This window comes from Trichomycterus rosablanca, chromosome 22 (genome assembly GCF_030014385.1).
Source record: "Trichomycterus rosablanca isolate fTriRos1 chromosome 22, fTriRos1.hap1, whole genome shotgun sequence".
Lineage (NCBI taxonomy): Eukaryota > Metazoa > Chordata > Actinopteri > Siluriformes > Trichomycteridae > Trichomycterus > Trichomycterus rosablanca.
Window position 1 is genome coordinate 9,002,605 of NC_086009.1, and position 19,831 is coordinate 9,022,435.

The 19,831-nt window shown below is 42.1% G+C and overlaps 1 protein-coding gene across 1 annotated transcript in view; it reads left to right on the forward strand.

Annotated features, from left to right (window-relative positions):
• The first annotated feature begins 395 nt into the window (after positions 1-395).
• Positions 396-19,831, forward strand: part of tlk2 (tousled-like kinase 2) — a 39,187-nt gene continuing 19,751 nt past the window's right edge. Inside the window, exons 1-7 of the mRNA XM_063018785.1 lie at positions 396-981; positions 6,130-6,212; positions 8,042-8,113; positions 14,403-14,469; positions 14,588-14,631; positions 17,373-17,483; positions 17,701-17,808. Coding sequence (XP_062874855.1) covers positions 6,132-6,212; positions 8,042-8,113; positions 14,403-14,469; positions 14,588-14,631; positions 17,373-17,483; positions 17,701-17,808 — 483 coding nt within the window. The 5' untranslated portion in view covers positions 396-981; positions 6,130-6,131. The remainder of the gene's footprint in view (positions 982-6,129; positions 6,213-8,041; positions 8,114-14,402; positions 14,470-14,587; positions 14,632-17,372; positions 17,484-17,700; positions 17,809-19,831) is intronic.

Below are 19,831 nucleotides of genomic sequence, written 5' to 3' on the forward strand. Positions count from 1 at the left end.
AGCAGCACTGTTGTGTCTGATCCACTCATACCAGCACCATGTCATTGTAACTGAGTATGTAACTGAGAAACAGATGGACTACAGTCAGTAATTGTAGAACTACAAAGTGCTCCTATATGTAAAGTGGAGCTGATAAAATGGACAGTGAGTGTAGAAACAAGGAGGTGGTTTTAATGTTATGGTTAATTTTACTGAAGCAGATTTACTTTATCCAGACAGTATTGAGCTATAACTAGAACTTACAATGCAACAAAGTGAAATATCTGTTACTATTAACATAAATAAAATATATAATATTAAATATATATAATAATAATAATTATATAGAAATGGGCGTGACCAAAAGGTCAGGAAAATGCTCGACCCCACGAGAAATTCTGAGATTTGCTGATTACCGTTTACATGATAATAGAACCGAACCGAATCGATCCAAATGATATCGAACCCTACAGAAGCAGGTTCGCTTCACATGCATACTGTGTTATAGTTAACGATAGCTGAGCGTGTGGTCCGTTATTTTAGTGTTTGATGCGGTGAGTCCGGTTCGGTGCTGCTGATCCGGAGCACAGAGCGGAAACTAATAATCAAAAAGCAGATTGATGAGATCAGATTTAAATCGGACGGCGAGAAGCCAGAGTCGATGTGCTTTAACCGCTGTTTGGATTGCGATCGCCGTGTAGGCAGCAGTATGTCAGATCTGTGTGAGGAGAAAGCAGTGTAGAGAGCTGCTGGATCAGTCCACTGACTGACTGACTGACTGGAGCAGGCCGATCGCAGAGGCTCAACCGATCACCAACCATATCGAGGCCTCGTCGGGAAGTCGACGGCAGGTTGAGCCGTACTCCGCGCACTCTGAGCCGGGTAGGAGCGCCGACTAGATTCGGGGATTCACACAAGGCCTTAATCAAGAATGTCTTGCTAGCTGAGGAAGCTGCGGATTAAACCAAAAAAAGATCACAAGGTGAAGCATTAACAACTTGGGTAAATATATTTTCCTGATTGATAATAATTCGTTGAGTTTTAAAACTTAGGAATTGTAACGCTATATATATATAGCTTGCTGCTTTAACTGCTAAGGCTCTGTCTCAAACAGCACACTATCGTACTATGTAGTGTGCCAAAATAGTTACCACACAATTGGTAGTGCACTTACTTGGCGTACTATTTAGTACTATATTATGCGGTTTGAGACGCAGCCTAATATATATATCTTTATATAAAACGAGTAAAACAAGACGACTAAATTTAATACACTAACAAACTTGTCTTGTTTAATGTTTGTTACTTTTACTCACTTAGTTAAGTACCTTGTTTAATAGATTTTAGCGTTTAGTTGGACGATACTCAAACCCAAATGATGGTTTCACACAAGCTTAACCTGGTAGCTAGGCTATCTTAGACTAGCGTGGTTAGCTAGAAACAGAAAAACACAGCAAACATTTATTAACGTGTTGGCACGCATTTTTAAAGATATATTTTATTTTAACAATAAGTTGCATACATTTTCTGTTTTAAATATCTGACATGTAAACAACTTGGTAGGTAAAATGACAATGTTTTGAAGGTATCTAGCTGTCTAGTTTAGCTAGCCTATGTGGCTAACTGGGTCATTATCTGCACAGAGTGGCTTTTTTTATTATCATTGTTAACGGTAACAGTAGTAATAAAATAAAATGTAATGTGCTTTATATATATATATATATATATATATATATATATACATACTTTTATTAAAACCTCTCAGGACAAAAATAAAGCAGCCAGTTTTAATTGGAAAAGTTATAAACATATGCAAGGCAAGTATTTGAGATGCTATTCAGGAAGCTAACTTGATGATATTTTATGTAATACTTTAACCAGGTGTATTTGTAAGACTTAAAATGTCTAAAGTCCTTGGTGCACATTCAGTATTTATATGTGTAAAGATTAACTTCATGTTTCTAAAGATTATATAAAACATTGGGTCACTGGTACAGACATAGCATGACTGTAGTCCATCTGTTCTTCAATGGTCAGGACCACCACAGAGTAGGTATTATTTAGGTGGTGGATCATTCTCAGCACCACACTGACATGGTGGTGGTGTGATAGTGTGTGTTGTGCTGGTATGAGTGGATCAGACACAGCAGCACTGCTGTATTTATAAATACCATGTCCACTCACTGTCCACTCTATTAGACACTCCTACCTAGTTGGTCCACCTTGTAGATGTAAAGTCAGAGACGATCGCTCATCTATTGCTGCTGTTTGAGTTGGTCATCTTGTAGACCTTCCTCAGTGGTCACAGGATGCTGCCCACAGGGTGCTGTTTGCTGGATATTTTTGGTTGGTGGACTATTCTCAGTCCAGCAGTGACAGTGAGGTGTTTAAAAATTCCATCAGCACTGCTGTGTCTGATCCACTCATACCAGCACAACACACACTAACACACCACCATGTCAGTGTCACTGCAGTGCTGAGAATGACCCACCACCTAAATAATACCTGCTCTGTAGTGGTCCTGTAGGGGGCTAACAAAGCATGCAGAGAAATAGATGGACTACAGTCAGTAATCGTAGAACTACAAAGTGCTTCTATATGGCTGATCGGTGTATATGCTCTCATTGTTAAGCATTTAGAAAATGACTTTAAATGTAACATAGTTTTGCCTTAAAAAATACAGTGGTACCTTGAAACTCAACGTCAATTGGTTCTGAGACTGGCGTCGAGTTTCAAGGTATTTAAGGATGTATGGGGAAGTTTCATGGTCCCATGGGGTTGTTTTTGACACTTAAACACTGAAAATAACACACATATGATATTAAAAACTCTGAAATAAAAAGCCGATTCTTACAATTTCTCAGAACCCCGAGCTGTAACACAAGTTTAAAAGTGAAACTTCATCTGAACGCAGATACATGTTTAGCTTTCAGAGTGGATTTGATGGTTATTCCACACAAATTCAGATTCGTCTCATATGCACACTTTGACGTTTTACCGCACCGCTCAAGCCGAGCGCTGAACGAAGCGACTGTTCATTGTTAATTTGAAATGACATAAATACATTTTTAAAAAGCCAACTGAACACGTTGAGTTTAAGGGAAAGGTTCGAGTTTAGGGGACGTTGAGTTACAAGGTACGACGGTACTCTAAAAGCTTAAATTTGGTCAGGGACTGTCTAGTTTAAATTTCTAACAATTCCTGTTTAAAGCATTTTGCTTCAACATGAACATTAAGTCCTGTGCCACCCTGTTCGGATAATAAGAACTAATTTTCTTGGCTAGTGTTGTGTTCCGTGTGTGTGCGCTTTTTAAGTATATCAACCATCTCCCTGAACCTGCAGCTGATCTAATCAAGTTGTTCAGGGACACACTAAGTGGGTAGACTTTGTAATTCTGTGTTTAATCTTTGAACATAATGTGATAGATCTTGAGCTGTACATGGGGAAAGTACTTATTAGATGGTCAATAAATATAGAAATTGTATAGGGAGTACAATGGTGTACGGTCTATTTAATGTACTCGGTTATCAGTACAATTGGAACATGATCATCTTTGTAGATTGTGGTTTTGGAATGCTTGCTGAGGTTGCCACTTATTTCCATTCATCGAAGAACGCAAGGAATGAACATACACATGCTTCGAGATTCAAATCAGCTTCACGTGTTGTTTTTTTCGGCTCTAAAATTAAAGGTGAATTGCCTAAAGTTCTAAAATTCAACCCAAAAGTATCAAAACTTATTTGAGACTGGGTCCCAGAGCCTTAGTGATAGCATTGTAACCCTTTTCACACTGGTAGATGGACTTGGTTTTGCATCGTTTCAGAATGTGGACCAGAGATGTTTACAAGTCACAAAATACGAGTCTGAGTCGAGTCACGAGTCTTTAGGCTAGAGTCCGAGTCGAGTCACGAGTCTTTAGGCTAGAGTCCGAGTCAGGTCACGAGTCTTTAGGCTGGAGTCCAAGTCGAGTCTCTAGGCTAGAGTCCGAGTCGAGTCATGAGTCTTTAGGCTAGAGTCCGAGTCGAGTCACGAGTCTCTAGGCTAGAGTCCGAGTCGAGTCACGTGTCTTTAGGCTAGAGTCCGAGTCGAGTCACGAGTCTTTAGGTTAGAGTCCGAGTCGAGTCACGTGTCTTTAGGCTAGAGTCCGAGTCGAGTCACGAGTCGAGTCACGAGTCTTTAGGCTAGAGTCCGAGTCGAGTCACGAGTCTTTAGGCTAGAGTCCGAGTCGAGTCACGAGTCTTTAGGCTAGAGTCCGAGTCGAGTCACGAGTCTTTAGGCTAGAGTCCGAGTCGAGTCACGAGTCTTTAGGCTAGAGTCCGAGTCGAGTCACGTGTCTTTAGGCTAGAGTCCGAGTCGAGTCACGTGTCTTTAGGCTAGAGTCCGAGTCGAGTCACGTGTCTTTAGGCTAGAGTCCGAGTCGAGTCACGTGTCTTTAGGCTAGAGTCCGAGTCGAGTCACGAGTCTTTAGGCTAGAGTCCGAGTCGAGTCATGTGTCTTTAGGCTAGAGTCCGAGTCGAGTCACGAGTCTTTAGGTTAGAGTCCGAGTCGAGTCACGAGTCTTTAGGCTAGAGTCCGAGTCGAGTCACGAGTCGAGTCACGAGTCTATAGGTTAGAGTCCGAGTCGAGTCACGAGTCTTTAGGCTAGAGTCCGAGTCGAGTTACGAGTCTTTAGGCTAGAGTCCGAGTCGAGTCACGTTTCTTTAGGCTAGAGTCCGAGTCGAGTCACGTGTCTTTAGGCTAGAGTCCGAGTCGAGTCACGTGTCTTTAGGCTAGAGTCCGAGTCGAGTCACGTGTCTTTAGGCTAGAGTCCGAGTCGAGTCACGTGTCTTTAGGCTAGAGTCCGAGTCGAGTCACGTGTCTTTAGGCTAGAGTCCGAGTCGAGTCACGAGTCGAGTCACGAGTCTTTAGGTTAGAGTCCGAGTCGAGTCACGAGTCTTTAGGCTGGAGTCCAAGTCGGGTCACGAGTCAGTATAATATACACAAAACATATATTGGAAATGTAGCGTAGAAATAAACAAATAATATGTAAAAAACAACAGATTAGCGACTGTATTTTGCCGTTTTACTTAGTGCCTTTACTTTTCTAGTCATTGTGCAAATGAATGTAATTTCCATAACAAGAAGGTACCAGTTAAAAGCTTAAACTGATAAATTTTGTTCTCATTGCAAAATCCAAAACGCAGCAAAAAAAAATCATAACCACTGCTTACCTTAGCTTATGTTCTTCCAGATGCTATTACATTCATAACCGTGTGTCCCATTAGGAATATAATCCGTTATTTTGTGTATAATTTTGTGCTTATAGTTAAAAACCTCCAAACTTTTCCCGGTTGTGAAGTAAAACACGAACTCGTTAGAAGCCAATCAAGCATTTCATTGACGCATCATCTGTGTCACGCAAACTGAATAAATGCAAATAACAGCATTTCTTACTAACAATTAAAATCAGAAGGTCTGATTGGTTCAGAAAGCGCTCTTTTAACCATTAGTGCCAATTGTGTAGGAGTGTTCCATTCACCCCAGTTGCTCCTGTGAAGTGCACTATGTCGGGTGTTCCACCATTTTAAGTGAGATTCCAATCCAAAGGTAACGACAATGTTTAAATGAAGTGAACTTCAGACTGTGTAGGGAGTAGGGAGCGACGCTTCATCACTATGTTGGAAGCTGGCTGTAACATTTACCCACTGCGTGCGTTGCGGGTATTATGTATATATATATATATAATATATATAATTGTCATACGTGACTTATGTGAACACATGCTGACGCTAGAGACTCTCTTGTTTACGAGTCATTTTTTGCGAGTCATGAGTCGAGTCCGAATCGAGTCCCCATCTCTGATATGGATCATCTAGCCTGCTCCACATTGCCAGACAGGTTCCACATGTCTGGAAGCAATCAGGTCTGGGTGTGGCTAGTGAAACTAAACCCAATTGTCAATTGAACTTGGTTAACTGGTTGATTTAGTATCCAAGAGGGCAATTGATTGATGTACTATTCAGGCCTCTGGGGCTTGGCACGGCGAATAGAAGCAATCAGTGAGGATTTCACATGACTCAAGTCGTCACACACATTACTGAGGTATCAAGCCGCAGACATCGCTAGGCTACGTAATGACATGCAAACTGTCCTCTCTTCTCTTTTCCTAGTCATGATGGAGGAACTGCACAGCTTGGATCCTCGGAGGCAGGAGCTGCTGGAGGCTCGCTTCACCGGTGTCGGAGTCGCCAAGGTCTCGTGCCAATACGTTGCACTTTTCTGTCATTCTGTGATACGTTCATTCACAAAACGCACGTCTAACCAAATCCTTTAGGCACTTAAAAATTCAATGTGATTACCATTAAATAAAGCACAAGACGTTTATCATCTCTCACTCCCAACTGACTAAGTAGAGCACCAGGAGCTGGGTGGCACGGTGACTCAGTGGGTAGCACTGTCACCTCAAAGCAAGAAGGTCCTGGGTTCGATCCCCAGGTGGGACGGTCCGGGTCCTTTCTGTGTGGAGTTCTGCGTGCATGTTCTCCCCGTGTCTGTGTGGGTTTCCTCCCGCAGTCCAAAGACATGCAAGTGAGGTGAATTGGAGATACAAAATTGTCCATGAAAAAAATAAATGAATGTAAACCTTCTCTAGCCTCATTCTTAATTACACAGAACGATTAATGTTTTTATATTATATCAGGTGGAGCAGCAGTAAAAACACACACTAGAACACCAGAGCTGGGATCTCGAATACATCGTATCGAATCTCAGCTCTGCCTGCCGGCTTGGCCGAGCGACCACATGAACAACAATTGGCCTGTTGTTCATATAGGGGTGAGATATTAAGCCAGATAGGGACTCTCTCATTATTGATGCAGCTACAACCTCTGCTGGCTGATTGATGGTGCCTGATTAGGGTGTGTCTCTCGGTATACAGGGCTGATTCGCATATTCACTCGTCAAAGTGTAGGTGACAAGATGCATACGGCCGCTGCCCGCGTGTCGGAGGGGGCGTGGTTTAGCTTCGTTCTCCTCAATTAGAGCCGTGGTGGGCATTTGTACAGAGGAAGCACTAAAAAGTCGTGAGAAAAAGGGGAGAAAATGCTCTACACTCACTGTCCATTTTATCAGCTCCACTTACCATATAGAAGCACTTTGTAGTTCTACAATTACTGACTGTAGTCCATCTGTTTCTCTACATGCTTTGTTAGCCCCCTTTCATGCTGTTCTTCGATGGTCAGGACCACTAGAGTAGGTATTATTTAGGTGGTGGATCATTCTCAGCACTGCAGTGACACTGACATGGTGGTGGTGTGTTAGTGTGTGTTGTGCTGGTATGAGTGGATCAGACACAGCAGCGCTGCTGGAGTTTTTAAACACCTCACTGTCACTGCTGGACTGAGAATAGTCCACCAACCTAAAATATCCAGCCAACAGCGCCCTGTGGGCAGCGTCCTGTGACCACTGATGAAGGTCTAGAAGATGACCAACTCAAACAGCAGCAATAAATGAGCGCTCGTCTCTGATTTTGCATCTACAAGGTGGACCAACTAGGTAGGAGTGTCTAATAGAGTGGACAGTGAGTGGACACGGTATTTAAAAACTCCAGCAGCGCTGCTGTGTCTGATCCACTCATACCAGCACAACACACACTAACACACCACCACCATGTAAATCATACCTGCTCTGTGGTGGTCCTGTGGGGGTCCTGACCATTGAAGAACAGGGTGAAAGCAGGCAAAAAAAACATGCAGAGGAACAGATGGACTACAGTCGGTAATTGTAGAACTACAAAGTATACTACCAGGGGACGTTTTCTCTTTTCACGCTTTGGAGTCCCTTGGCTAAAGACATCCGACCCTCTCGTCCTTGCTCTGTGCAACCTTGAAACCTGTTGCTATTGTGCGATGTCTGGCTTGATTAGCTAAAAAAAAAAAAGGCGTCAAGGGTAATAAATAGCACCCATGCTTTCTACGAAGGCTGCTTGTCTGACATCAGAACGTTCACTGTGTCTCTCATGTTAGTTTGAAGCCATGTTGATCCTTGTTTATTTACTTGCTGATTTGTTTGATTTTTTTATAGGGCTCTGGACACAACGAATCATCCAATCACAGTCTGTGTAGCGTGGGCTCTCTGAGCGACAAGGAGCTGGAGGTGAGTTTAGCATGCATGCGTGATGTTTTGTCTCTGCAGGGCTTGTAGGAAGCCGTTGTGGTTTTTCGCTGGGATTTTACCGTACTTGTACATAGGAAATGAACGCTCGCCTGTTGCTCTGTTAGCTTGCACACTATCGCTGAGATCTGGGGTTCGAATCTCGGCATTGCTGTCTGCTGGTCAGGCGTCTGCGCAGACATGATTGGCTGCGTCGGGGAGGCAAATAGGCAAGCCGTTAGGACGTGGACATGTGGTGTCAGGAAGGGTGTCTGACTGATTTGGCACATGTGTATCTTAAACATGGTGTTATAACCCATACGAACAAATCCTGCTATTGCTAATGTGAGGCCAGACTGAATACTTGCCAATCTAGCCACGAGTTAGAAGATGCTGGGACATGGGTAACACTGTCCACAGGCAAACAAGCTTTACATCACAATGGGCTTAAATGCAGTCGAACAAGAAAGAAGACCTTGCTCTGACACTGATGCCAAATTGACTTAAGTGATCAAATGACTTGCCCACAACTATTTAAAAGTAGCTCTCTTGACTCTGACCACTTCCTCTACTGATGCTGCCCTACACTCCTGACCGAGGAGGGCCATGATTTAACACACGCCCCCTCCGACGCACGTGCTGTAGCCGACTGCTTCTTTTCACCTGCACAAGGCAGTTTATATGGAGATCCATAGTGCACACGAGTCACAAACCAGTCTCCACTATCCCCCGTCTTTATGTGGGTGCTATTGGTTAGCCATCAGAAGCTGTAAATGCAGAATCCTGCTTTCGGACAGTCATTCCTGCTCTCGGACGGGCCATTCGTTGCCCGAATAGGCGCCGGCCTGTAGGTAGCAGAGCCGAGATTCTGACTCACCAGTTTGAGGTGTCAGCACCGGTGTGCTAGCATTTCTTTTCTTCTGGCTGCATCCAAAATCGCATACTTAAACAGAACGTACTAGGTCGGTAAAGCAGTACGCTCTTTCAGTACGCAAGTGTGCAGTATGCACACAACCTCAGACGTTCTACGTCCGCCATATCAGGGCTCTAGACCAGGGGTGTCAAACTCACGGCCCGCGGGCCAGATCCGGCCCGCCACGTCATTTAATGTGGCCCGCGAGAGCTTAAACGACTGTACGATTGTTGTGATGGTTCGAGTCGTTACAGAGATGTACTTTATAATTTAATAGGACACCTGCGCCTTTAAGCCTTTAACTGTTGACATCGTAGTCATGGCAACTAACTTTGACCTTCGCTGAGAAGCCATGTGACTTTTACGGCAAAAGAACGCGGGTAGTAATGTAAACAATAATGATAAATATAAATAATTATCTTGTAATATATTACAACGATGCTTTGTCGTCTGTAAGTAGTGGCGTTTATATTCTCAGTTGTTAGTAAATGTTTAGTGAGTATCACAGCGTTTTAGTTACAAATTTACCGTAATTAAATACAATTGTTACCGTTACTATAGCAATTAGTATCTTTACACAAAATGCTAACTCGTTAGCGTTATTTTACGTTTGGTTAAATCTCATATTGTACCAGATGTAACACTTGACTACAGCTGTGTGCTTGTACTGTATTAAGTTCTTTATTGTTTTTATTGTTTGTATTTTTACTTCATTCTGGTGCACACAGTGTATCACACAGCTGGGAAGCAAATAAAACCGACTGTATTCTGAAGAGAGCTGTCTGTCTGTCTAGCTGAGCAAGGGGGATAAACTATTAGTGAGGGCAGAACAATTGTCTTAAAATACACTGTAAAATCCTACATTAACTGCATCTCTCAAAATGCATGCTGATTTTGTGACCTGCAAAGTGACACATCCTGCCAGTAGATGATGTTAAGAAATATTTACACATAACCCCAAAAAGAAGATAAGTAAGAAAATTAAGCAGAAGGAGAAAATGTAATGAAAATGAAAACTATTTTGTGCTTCAGGAAGAGAAAACTTGTGTTATGAGGCTGTGTCTGTGGTAAAGGAGGACAGTATAAATGCAGAATTCAGCCTCCAAGAAAAACAACAGACTGCAATCACAGCAGGATACGTTACAATCGGCCCTTTGAGGGCCACCATAATGCTGATGTGGCCCTCGGTGAAAATGAGTTTGACACCCCTGCGCTAGACTAACTTTTTGCACCGGTTGCACTGGTGCCCCTGACTTTCTTAGGTGCACCTAACTTTTGTGCTAAATTTTCGACCGCATCGCATTTAATACAGATGGAACGATCGATCGGCTATAAATCGATATCGGCCGATTTTTAATCAAAATATGCGATCGGCGATATTTCCCAAATGTAGCCGATCCGATCGCGTGATATATAAAGACCATGTTAAGCTTAACAGCTCAGTGGATTGATCCAGACTTTGAGCTACAAAGCACCAACCATCACATCACCATTCATCACCCATCGTACAGAAACCATGGTGAAAGCTCTTCACGACCTAAAATAACATAATGAACGTTGTGCATCATACATAGTTCAGGATCATCTGCTCTGACTGACTGAAAACTTTTAGCTCCACAGACGGAACGAGTCTGACTCGGTTACAGATCTGTGGTAATAGCAGTTTAATTAAGCTTTTTAATGTAAGAGTCACACAAAATGTTCTGTAGTAGCTGGTGTTAATTTAAAACCACGACATTAATTAATAACAGTAAACACGGAGAGATAACTGAGAAGAGAAACTTACGCTTCACATAAAATGAATCGACTCATGAATCACTTATATCGATACTGTGAACAGAGCGTCTCTCTTAAAGGCACACACGTCAATGCTTCTGTCAGCGGTTTATCTTCACTGTTCATCCTATTTTTAAGGTTTTTTCAGACTGAACTGTATAACATCTAACGTGTGTGTGTGTGTGTGGTCAGTTAGACTAATGAGATATGTCTCCCGTGGGTGAAAAATGAATTGCTTTAGTTTTAGAAGTAAAAAAATCTCGCAATGCCGCCACACCCCCTGGTCAGGCACTCGCGCCCCACAGGTTGAACCCCAACCCCCGATCGGAGTCGGCTGTCGGCCAATCGCTCTGAAAAGAAATCAGAGATCGAAATCGGCGTCAAAAACCCCGATCGGTACATCTCTAGCATTTAACACCTCAGTTTTACAGGTTCACTTTTTTTAATCGCTGTCCATATAGGCAATATTGACTTGTAAATGATTAACTAACAATCTGGTCAACATAAAGTTCTTTATTTGAAGCACAATTCTACAAGAAAGGTAACTTACTGAAAAAAAACCTGAACATCTCATTTAATGATAAGAATATTACATATGGTTAATGCAGTAACGAGACGCATATTATTGACATAGGCCAGATGACATGACATTATTACATTTTGAGTCAGTTTGCCGCTGATATTTTTAAAGTGCCTTAAAAAAAAAAAGATGAACTGTGTGATATGACGTGGTAAAAGTAACCCGGACAGAACGAACAACGCTTAACGTGAAATATAAACACCACACGTGAAGTAAATCCAGCTGAACACAGATACATGTGGAGCTGTTAGACTGGATTTGATGGTTATTACACACAGATGTTTGTTCGTGTCGTGGAACTTTAATGATGTTTTATCTATCGAGTCGAGCGATGAGCAAATCGGTTATTTGCGTCGAGACTCGCGGTCAGAGCGAAGCGCAAAACTCTTCTCACGTCAGTGAACTAAAGAAAACACAAACAGCAGCACAGCTGCTCACACACATCCTACACACTCCGCCATGATATTACTACTCCTAACTTTCGCTGTGTAACGCCCACCGTTGATGACGCTGGTCCCGCCCTTCACTATCTCTGATTGGTTTAGACCAGTGTTTCTCAACCTTTTTTCAGTCATGGCACCCTTTAAAAGTATGCAAAATCTCAAGTCACCCCAGTCTAAAATGTATTAAAAAACTTACTTACTCTGCATCCCTCGGACTGCTAACACACACACACACACACACAACATAAGGTGTCATTTAGGGAGGGAGGGGTAAACGTGACTTACTTTTAATGGGAAACCTGAGCCTGGTATGATGCACACAATCGCCCTGTTCTGGCAGGGATGGATGAGAGGCAGAAACGGAGCTCCTGGTCCAGAGCCCTCAGTCGCTCCCTGTACTTGTTCTTGATGTAAGTTAGGCTCGAAAAGCTCAGTTCGCGCCATGAACGCATCAGATTTAACATAATTAAACAAGTTTATAGTTTATTTCTCAATTATTTGTCATTATACTAGGAGCACTGCTTCTTTTCTGCATGTTCTCTCTGTAGCTCGGTTACGGCTCTCTCAACTCAAACTCAAAATAAGCTTTATCGGCATGACAAAGACATTCGTATTGCCAAAGCAAGTTAGAGTGAAATAATAAAAAATAACAGTAAGAAAGAACAAATATATACAAAACAGTTACATGTGCAAAAAAACATAAAATAGAATAAAATATTAATAAAAACAGTGCAAAAATAATAACAATAATTATAATATTTACAGTAATGAGGTAGTAATAACGATCAGTGTGTGTGTGTGTGTGTCTCTCTCTCTCTCGGTGTGTGTGTGTGTGTGTGTGTCGCTCGCTCTCCGCGCTCCTTTTTCGGATTAGAATTTCGACAATAAACAGCTCTTATTATGACTGATTGATTCCCTCTACTGATGGAAGCGGAATGGGTGGATTACAGTCGATAAGAATTGCGCAGAAATAAAAAGATATACATATATAGCGGCTTCCAGAGGCGCGACTCGGTTCCTTTTGTTCATTTTAAAGAGCCGTTTAATAGAATCGTATCGAACGACCCATCAATATCAGAATATTTTTGACGGCACCCCAGGGTGGGGTCGCACCATTGAGAAATTAGGTCACACTCTAGAGCCCTGCATATTACCAACGTCACATGATGCATAACGTTATTCAGGGTTGTACTTAATCATGACATTTTTAATGTTCGTCTTAGTTCGCTTTCCTCCATCAATGCCTTTGCAGCTCCAGTTGAATTATAGGATAGATTATCGGACCGCAAGTGTGCATTGTTTGCACACTCAAAAACGGCTGCCCGTAGGTAATCATAAGGTAGGTACCAACAGCAGGTACTCTGGCGTACTGTTTAATGTAGGGATGTCCCGATCCGATCTCAAAGATCGGAATCGGGGCCGATGAAGGCATTTTTTAACTGATTAGCATGTCCGCTGTGGAAATACTTTAAATTGGAAAGTGAAACAAGTCCAACAGCTTCGTTCATTACTGTAGAATTTTATTATTTATATGGTGTGAGTCAAGGATCACTCCGATTTACAAAACAACGTAGTGATGCACTCGCTTAATAAAGAAATAAATACACGGTATATTCACAAATTGTCGGGAGCAAAACACTTTATTAACTTCTTCTGTTACGGTACCGAATAGCGGACAGCTAGAGTCATCGCGTTAGCCAAGCACGCTATTCCATGCACTATGGAAGCCCCAAAGGGTCAAAACACACTCGCTTCGCGTAGAAACGTCCATCAAACCATTGTCACAATACAAGCACAGAAAAGTTTGTTAGTTACAGTTACAACACGCATACAAGTACGCGAACTATAATTTAACCAAACGATCTACAATTACTACCAATCTGATACGGCACCTAAAAAATAAACACTCAGTTGAATACAGCGAGTTTATTATTATTATATAATGAGAAGAGGAACCGGCTGTCCGCTAACACGCCAGAGATGCTGATTTTCCCCAAAAAGAACCTTCACTTCATTTCGAGTGTTCTAGTTTTACTACTACAATGCTGCACTAAGTTTGTTTACTTTTATTTTGTAAAAATGAAAGAACATTAAGCAATAGCTTGGATGCAGGTATTTTTTTCCCTACAGCACTGCAGAGCTATTCAGTTGTTAAACATATACATTGGATTAATTTGAATAACTGTAATGTACTTGAAGTGTGCACTGTGTGAACAGTGTTATCTAGTTGAAGTATCGGTTTGAGACTCGGTATCGGATCGGGATCAAAATTAATGATCGGGATCGCGAACAAAAAAAACGCGATCGGGACATCCCTAGTTTAACGAGCACTATGTATTCGGACACACTAACCGCTCTCGCGTACTGCTTTTGCGTACTGTTCAATATGGAAGTATGCGATTTCGGACACAGCCTTAGTTTGCATCTGATCATCTACACAGAAAAGTCTGGAGCTTAATGGAAATGTCTGGAAATGGGATTTTGAAACTGTGTAGATTGTGGATTTAAGTGATGTTATAAATTACTGTTGTCTCATATTCTCTCTCACGGTCTTTCTGTCTCACTTGTCCTTTTTTTAAGACACCGGAGAAGAAGCCTAACGACCAGAGGACACGCAAGAGGAAAGGAGACCCTTTTGACAGCCAAGGTAGGACCTTTAAATTCAACCTTCAGGTTGACATTCATTTGAGTAGATTTGACTTGAAATCTTTTAGATTTTTAAATCACTTTTTAAAATTCATTTACATTTTTTCTCTTCCCATCAGGCAAAGGAGGAGGTCGAGGACACAAAATCAGTGATTATTTTGAGGTGGGTTCTGCTTGCTGTGTGATCGTCCATTTCCTTTTTTTTTTTTTAAACGTAAGTGGTGGCAATCCGGAGTTAGCATGATCACTTTGACTGCCCTGTGACTACTCGACCACAATGACGGAATAATTAGATGCACTATTTCGTAACACCTTCACCTCAACACCAGTATTAATATTAGCTGCAGTCTGTGCCTCAGTAGCCCTGTTGTTGGTCTGTACCAGACACCATAGACTTTATGTCCTTTATGCACCTGACCGCATGTTTGCAGTTTGTGGCTCGTCCCTCTTTGGACCACTGAGCATCTCTAGATTTTCAGAGATATTTTGATGTTTCTGTACAGAGAAAGAGCATTGATTTAAAACAGCGTTTTCTTAATTTATTTCTAGAGATGTTCCGATCGGGGTTTTTGGCACCGATTTTGATCTCCAATCTCCTTTCAGGGCGATCGGCCGATAGCCGATTCCGATCTTGTACTTCTAAAACTAAAGCAATTCATTTTTTCACCCACAGGAGACATTTCATTAGTCTAACTGACCACACACACACAGGTTTAATGTTATCCAGTTCAGTCTGAAAAAACCTTAAAAATAGGTCTAACAGTGAAGATAAACCGGTGACAAAAGAGAGACGCTCTGTTCACAGTATCGATATAAGTGATTCAGGAGTCGGTTCATTTTATGCGACGCGTAAGTTTCTCTTCTCGGTTATCTCTCTGTGTTTACTGTTATTAATTAATGTCGTGGTTTTAAATAAACACCAGCTACTACTAAGCTTAATTAAACTGCTATTACCACACAGCGGTAACCGAGTCAGACTCGTTCTGCCTGTGGAGCTAAAAGTTTTTTGTCAGTCAGAGCAGATGATCCTGATCTAACAAATTTAGTAATTAATAAACTTTTGCCTCTGATTGGCTCTGTAACATTTTCTGTTCTCATCTACATCAAAAGTTAGAACCGCTAACGATTTACCAAAGTGAACCACGAATTTATATCATGTGCTCATAGAATCGACTCAAATGGGGTCGGGTTGAATGATCTTTTTAAAGTAAATATTTCAATCAGCAAAATTGCATCGTATGTATGATGCACAACGTTAATTATGTTATTTTAGGGTGTGAGATGCGATGGTTGACGAATGGTGATGCGATGGTTGGCGCGTTGTAGCTCAAAGTCTGGATCAATCCACTGAGCTGTTAAGCTTAACATGGAGGTGATCTTTATATATCACGCAATCGGATCTGCTGAATTTAGGAAATATCGACCGATCGCATATTTTGATTAAAAATCGGCCGATTTCGATACATAGCCGATCGATCCTTCCATCTCTATTTATTTCCCAGATTTGGGGTGTGTGCCACAATTACTTCAATAATAAAAATGCTACAAAAAAAACAATAATCATTTTGTTTTTTGTCGAATTATTTATTTAACAAGTAAAAATCAGTTTTGAAGCTTTTAATAATAATTGCTCAAAGGTAGGGATGTAACGATGCACCACAAGACAGTTAAAAATCGGTGCACATGTGCCACGATTCAAATCGGTTATTCATTTAAGATGAATCGATATTCACTTTAAACAGCAGAGGGCACTGGCGCTATTCACCTCGCCTGGTTGACTGCACTTCACAAAGTTGCCAGGTAGGGGGATTTTATATTTGCCCGACACGCGCTCCCTCCGATACTCTGATACGGACAGTCACACACTGATCCCCGCCTTCCTCCACTGTCTGTACAGGCACCTCGGGCTATTAACAAGGATACTTCCACAGTGTAGTGGCGGCACGGTGGCTAAGTGGGTAGCACTGTCGCCTCACTGCAAGAAGGTCCTGGGTTCGATCCCCAGGTGGGGCGGTCCGGGTCCTTTCTGTGTGGAGTTTGCATGTTCTCCCCGTGTCTGCGTGGGTTTACTCCGGGTGCTCCGGTTTCCTCCCACAGTCCAAAGACATGCAAGTGAGGTGAATTGGAGATGCTAAATTGTCCATGACTGTGTTCTATATAACCTTGTGAACTGATGAATCTTGTGTGAAGATAAAACTACCGTTTCCTGTCATGAATGTAACCAAAGTGTAAAACATGACGTTAAAATCCTAATAAACAAATAATAAACCACAGTGGAGTAGACCCCACCCCCTTTTTAGTCTGGTCTTTTTCCACACAGCAGACTTGGTAGCCAATTTTGTCTGCAGGCGCTGCCAGTTGTGCCTGCTAGGGGGTGCCCAGCCAACCGGTGCTATCAGCATTAGGTGCAAACGCCAACATGTGTCATGGTGCATCTGAGCAAATAGTCCCTGCTTATTTAATTATGGGATATATTGGGGGTAGCAGCAGATGAGCTAGTGGTAGTCTACCCACAAAGTGCATTTTTATGGTGGGGGAAGCTAATTAAATAGCCAACACAGCTGAATGTAAGCTATATATACATAATATAGGGGTCAGGTAATGTAGATCTTCATAAACGTTAGCTGTACGGAGATTACGAATTTTTCTCTGAACTTACGCCAGCTGTACCCGGTCAGACCGGCAAACGGTTTCATTTGCCAGACCCATGTAGCAACAAAAGACGGCAGCCAGCAGAGATCAACATATGGTGTCTCCATACGTGTATACCGATGTAGATAACTCCTCAGCTATTTACGTATTGTATGCTGCCATCCACTCAGAACTACTTTCTTTTAACCACACTCATTCTGTATTAGTCTCTTCTTTTTTTTTTTACCTATCATTCTCTCCATCTGTGTCTAGTTTGCGGGGGGTAGTGGCACTGGCACTGGCACTGGCACTAGTCCGGCGCGTGGTATTCCTCCTGTGGTGCGATCCTCTCCCCAGCACTCTCTCTCCAACCCTCCTGCTGCAGTGAGTTATCTGCTCTCACTCTTTTAACTCTCGTCCCATCTTTTCTTTGTTTCTGCACTCTTCAGCTACTTGACCATCATTCTCATTGGCATGTTTATTCCAAACGCGGGATTATTTTTATATGACCGTTTCAATGAGCGTTAGGGTCATTGCACTGTGTTTTTTTTACTGTCATGCAGTAAATGTTAAATTAAATGAACGTGTATATGTTTGGCAGGTGCAGCAGGGAAGTCCCTCCTCCGTCAGTTCAGCAAACGCAGACCACTCGCACTCCTCGTGTTCTCTTAAACCAGCCTTTCCACACACTCAGCACCGAACAACGCAGGTAACCGTACAGACCCTGACCCTATTAAATACTTTTGGGATGCATTGGAACATCAATTGCTTGACCTTATAATTGACCCTTTGACTGAATGGGCACAAATCCTTGCAGTCACACTTTAAAACCCTGACCACAGGTCTACTGAACAGAAAATTGAGGCTTTCTTGACCAACATCATTGTCCAGCCACACAAATGCTCTGACTGAATGGGCACAAATTCCCTCAGACATATGTCTTATGAGAAGCCTTTTCAGAAAAGTGGCTCTTATTATTGCTAAAAAGATCACACGGGTATTTTTAGAGGTCAGTATTTTAATTCCCTTTGTCCCAACAAACTTATGGAAAGGTGTCCAAATACTTTTGGCCACATTTACATTTTCAGCATTTAGCAGATGCCTTTATCCAAAGCGACTTACACTACAGTTACAGTTACAGTCTGAGCAATTAAGGGTTAAAGGCCTTGCCCAACAGCAGCAACCTGGTAGTGGTGGGGCTTGAACCAGCGACCTTCTGATTACTAGTCCAGTACCTTAACCACTGGGCTATATAGGGTATGTGCATCATAAAGAGCCAGGATTCGCTTTACCCTATTATTGAAGTGTGTGGGGTAGATGGTTTACCACTGGTTTAACCTTCTTTACACACGTACAGCCCTCCTCTTCTTGTCCGTGCTTCCTGCACGGGCGTCTCTTCTGCCAATCAGGGTCCTTACAGAGCGTATGAAGACCCACCCACCCACATATAGTCCGGTTCCCACCCTGCAAATACGGTGGCGGAGTCTAATTGCACACCATGTACGCTACATGGCCAAAACATTCCATACCAAAAACAATGGGCTTTAATATAGAGTTGGTGTCTCATTTGCACCTATATAAGTCTGTGATGATGTAAGTACTCCTTACACATCACCAAGACTAGACTAATTTATCCGGTGTAATTAGTGTAAATAAATAAATAGGTACTTACCTGTTGTCGGGGGATGATCCAGGTGTCAGCAAAGGTCGGTGCTGGTCCAGGACTTTGATGTGTAGAAGATGCCTGAATGTGTATACTGAATGATATGGCTATACTGTATGAATGTGATTTGTTGTGTGTGTTTAAATGCCCGCTCTAATTTCTCCTGCTTGAGGATTGGCCACCAGGTCCTAGAGGGGAGGGACCTTTCGTTAAAACTTAAGAAAGTGAGGAGGGAAAGGGGGAAGATGGCGGAAAGTCTTATGTACCTATTAGTGAGACTGCTATGTAGGGATGTCCCGATCCGATCTCAAAGATCGGGATCGGGGCCGATCAAGGCATTTTTTAACTGATCGGAATCGGCTTTACTAAACCTGATCGTAATTCCGATCTTTTGTTTTACGTCAGCATGTCCGCTGTGTGTAAATACTTTAAATTGGAAAGTGAAACAAGTCCAGCAGCGACGTGTAATGTCTGCAATGTGAGCGTTTCACGAGGCGGTAGGAGCAGAGCTGCGTTCATTACTGTACAATTTTACTGTTTATATGGTGTGTGAGTCAAGGATCACTCCGGTTTACAAAACAACGTAGTGATGCACTTGCTTAATAAAGAAATAAATACACGGTATATTCACATATTGTCGGGAGCATAACACTTTATTAACTTCTTCTGTTACGGTTCCGAATAGCGGACAGCTAGAGTCAAGCACGCTATTCCATGCACTATGGAAGCTCCAAAGGGTCAAAACACACTCACTTCACATACCACTGTCACAATACAAGCACTTTAAAAACTGGCTTTCCTTCATAACAAAATAGCCTTACCATTTTATTTTGGTATTCGGGTTTTACTGTAATGCTTAGTAACTTTTTTTCTTATATTCAAGTTAAGCTGCTACACAGATTTCTGTTCATTTTTAGTGTATCACTGCATTAAACTGATTTTTTTTCTTCGATTGTAAAGTTTAAAGTAAAACTGTAATTATCTCACTCATTTTGATTGATTTTGTAAAAATACAAAACATTAAGCCAATAGCTTGGATGCAGCATTTTTCCCTACAGCACTGCAGAGC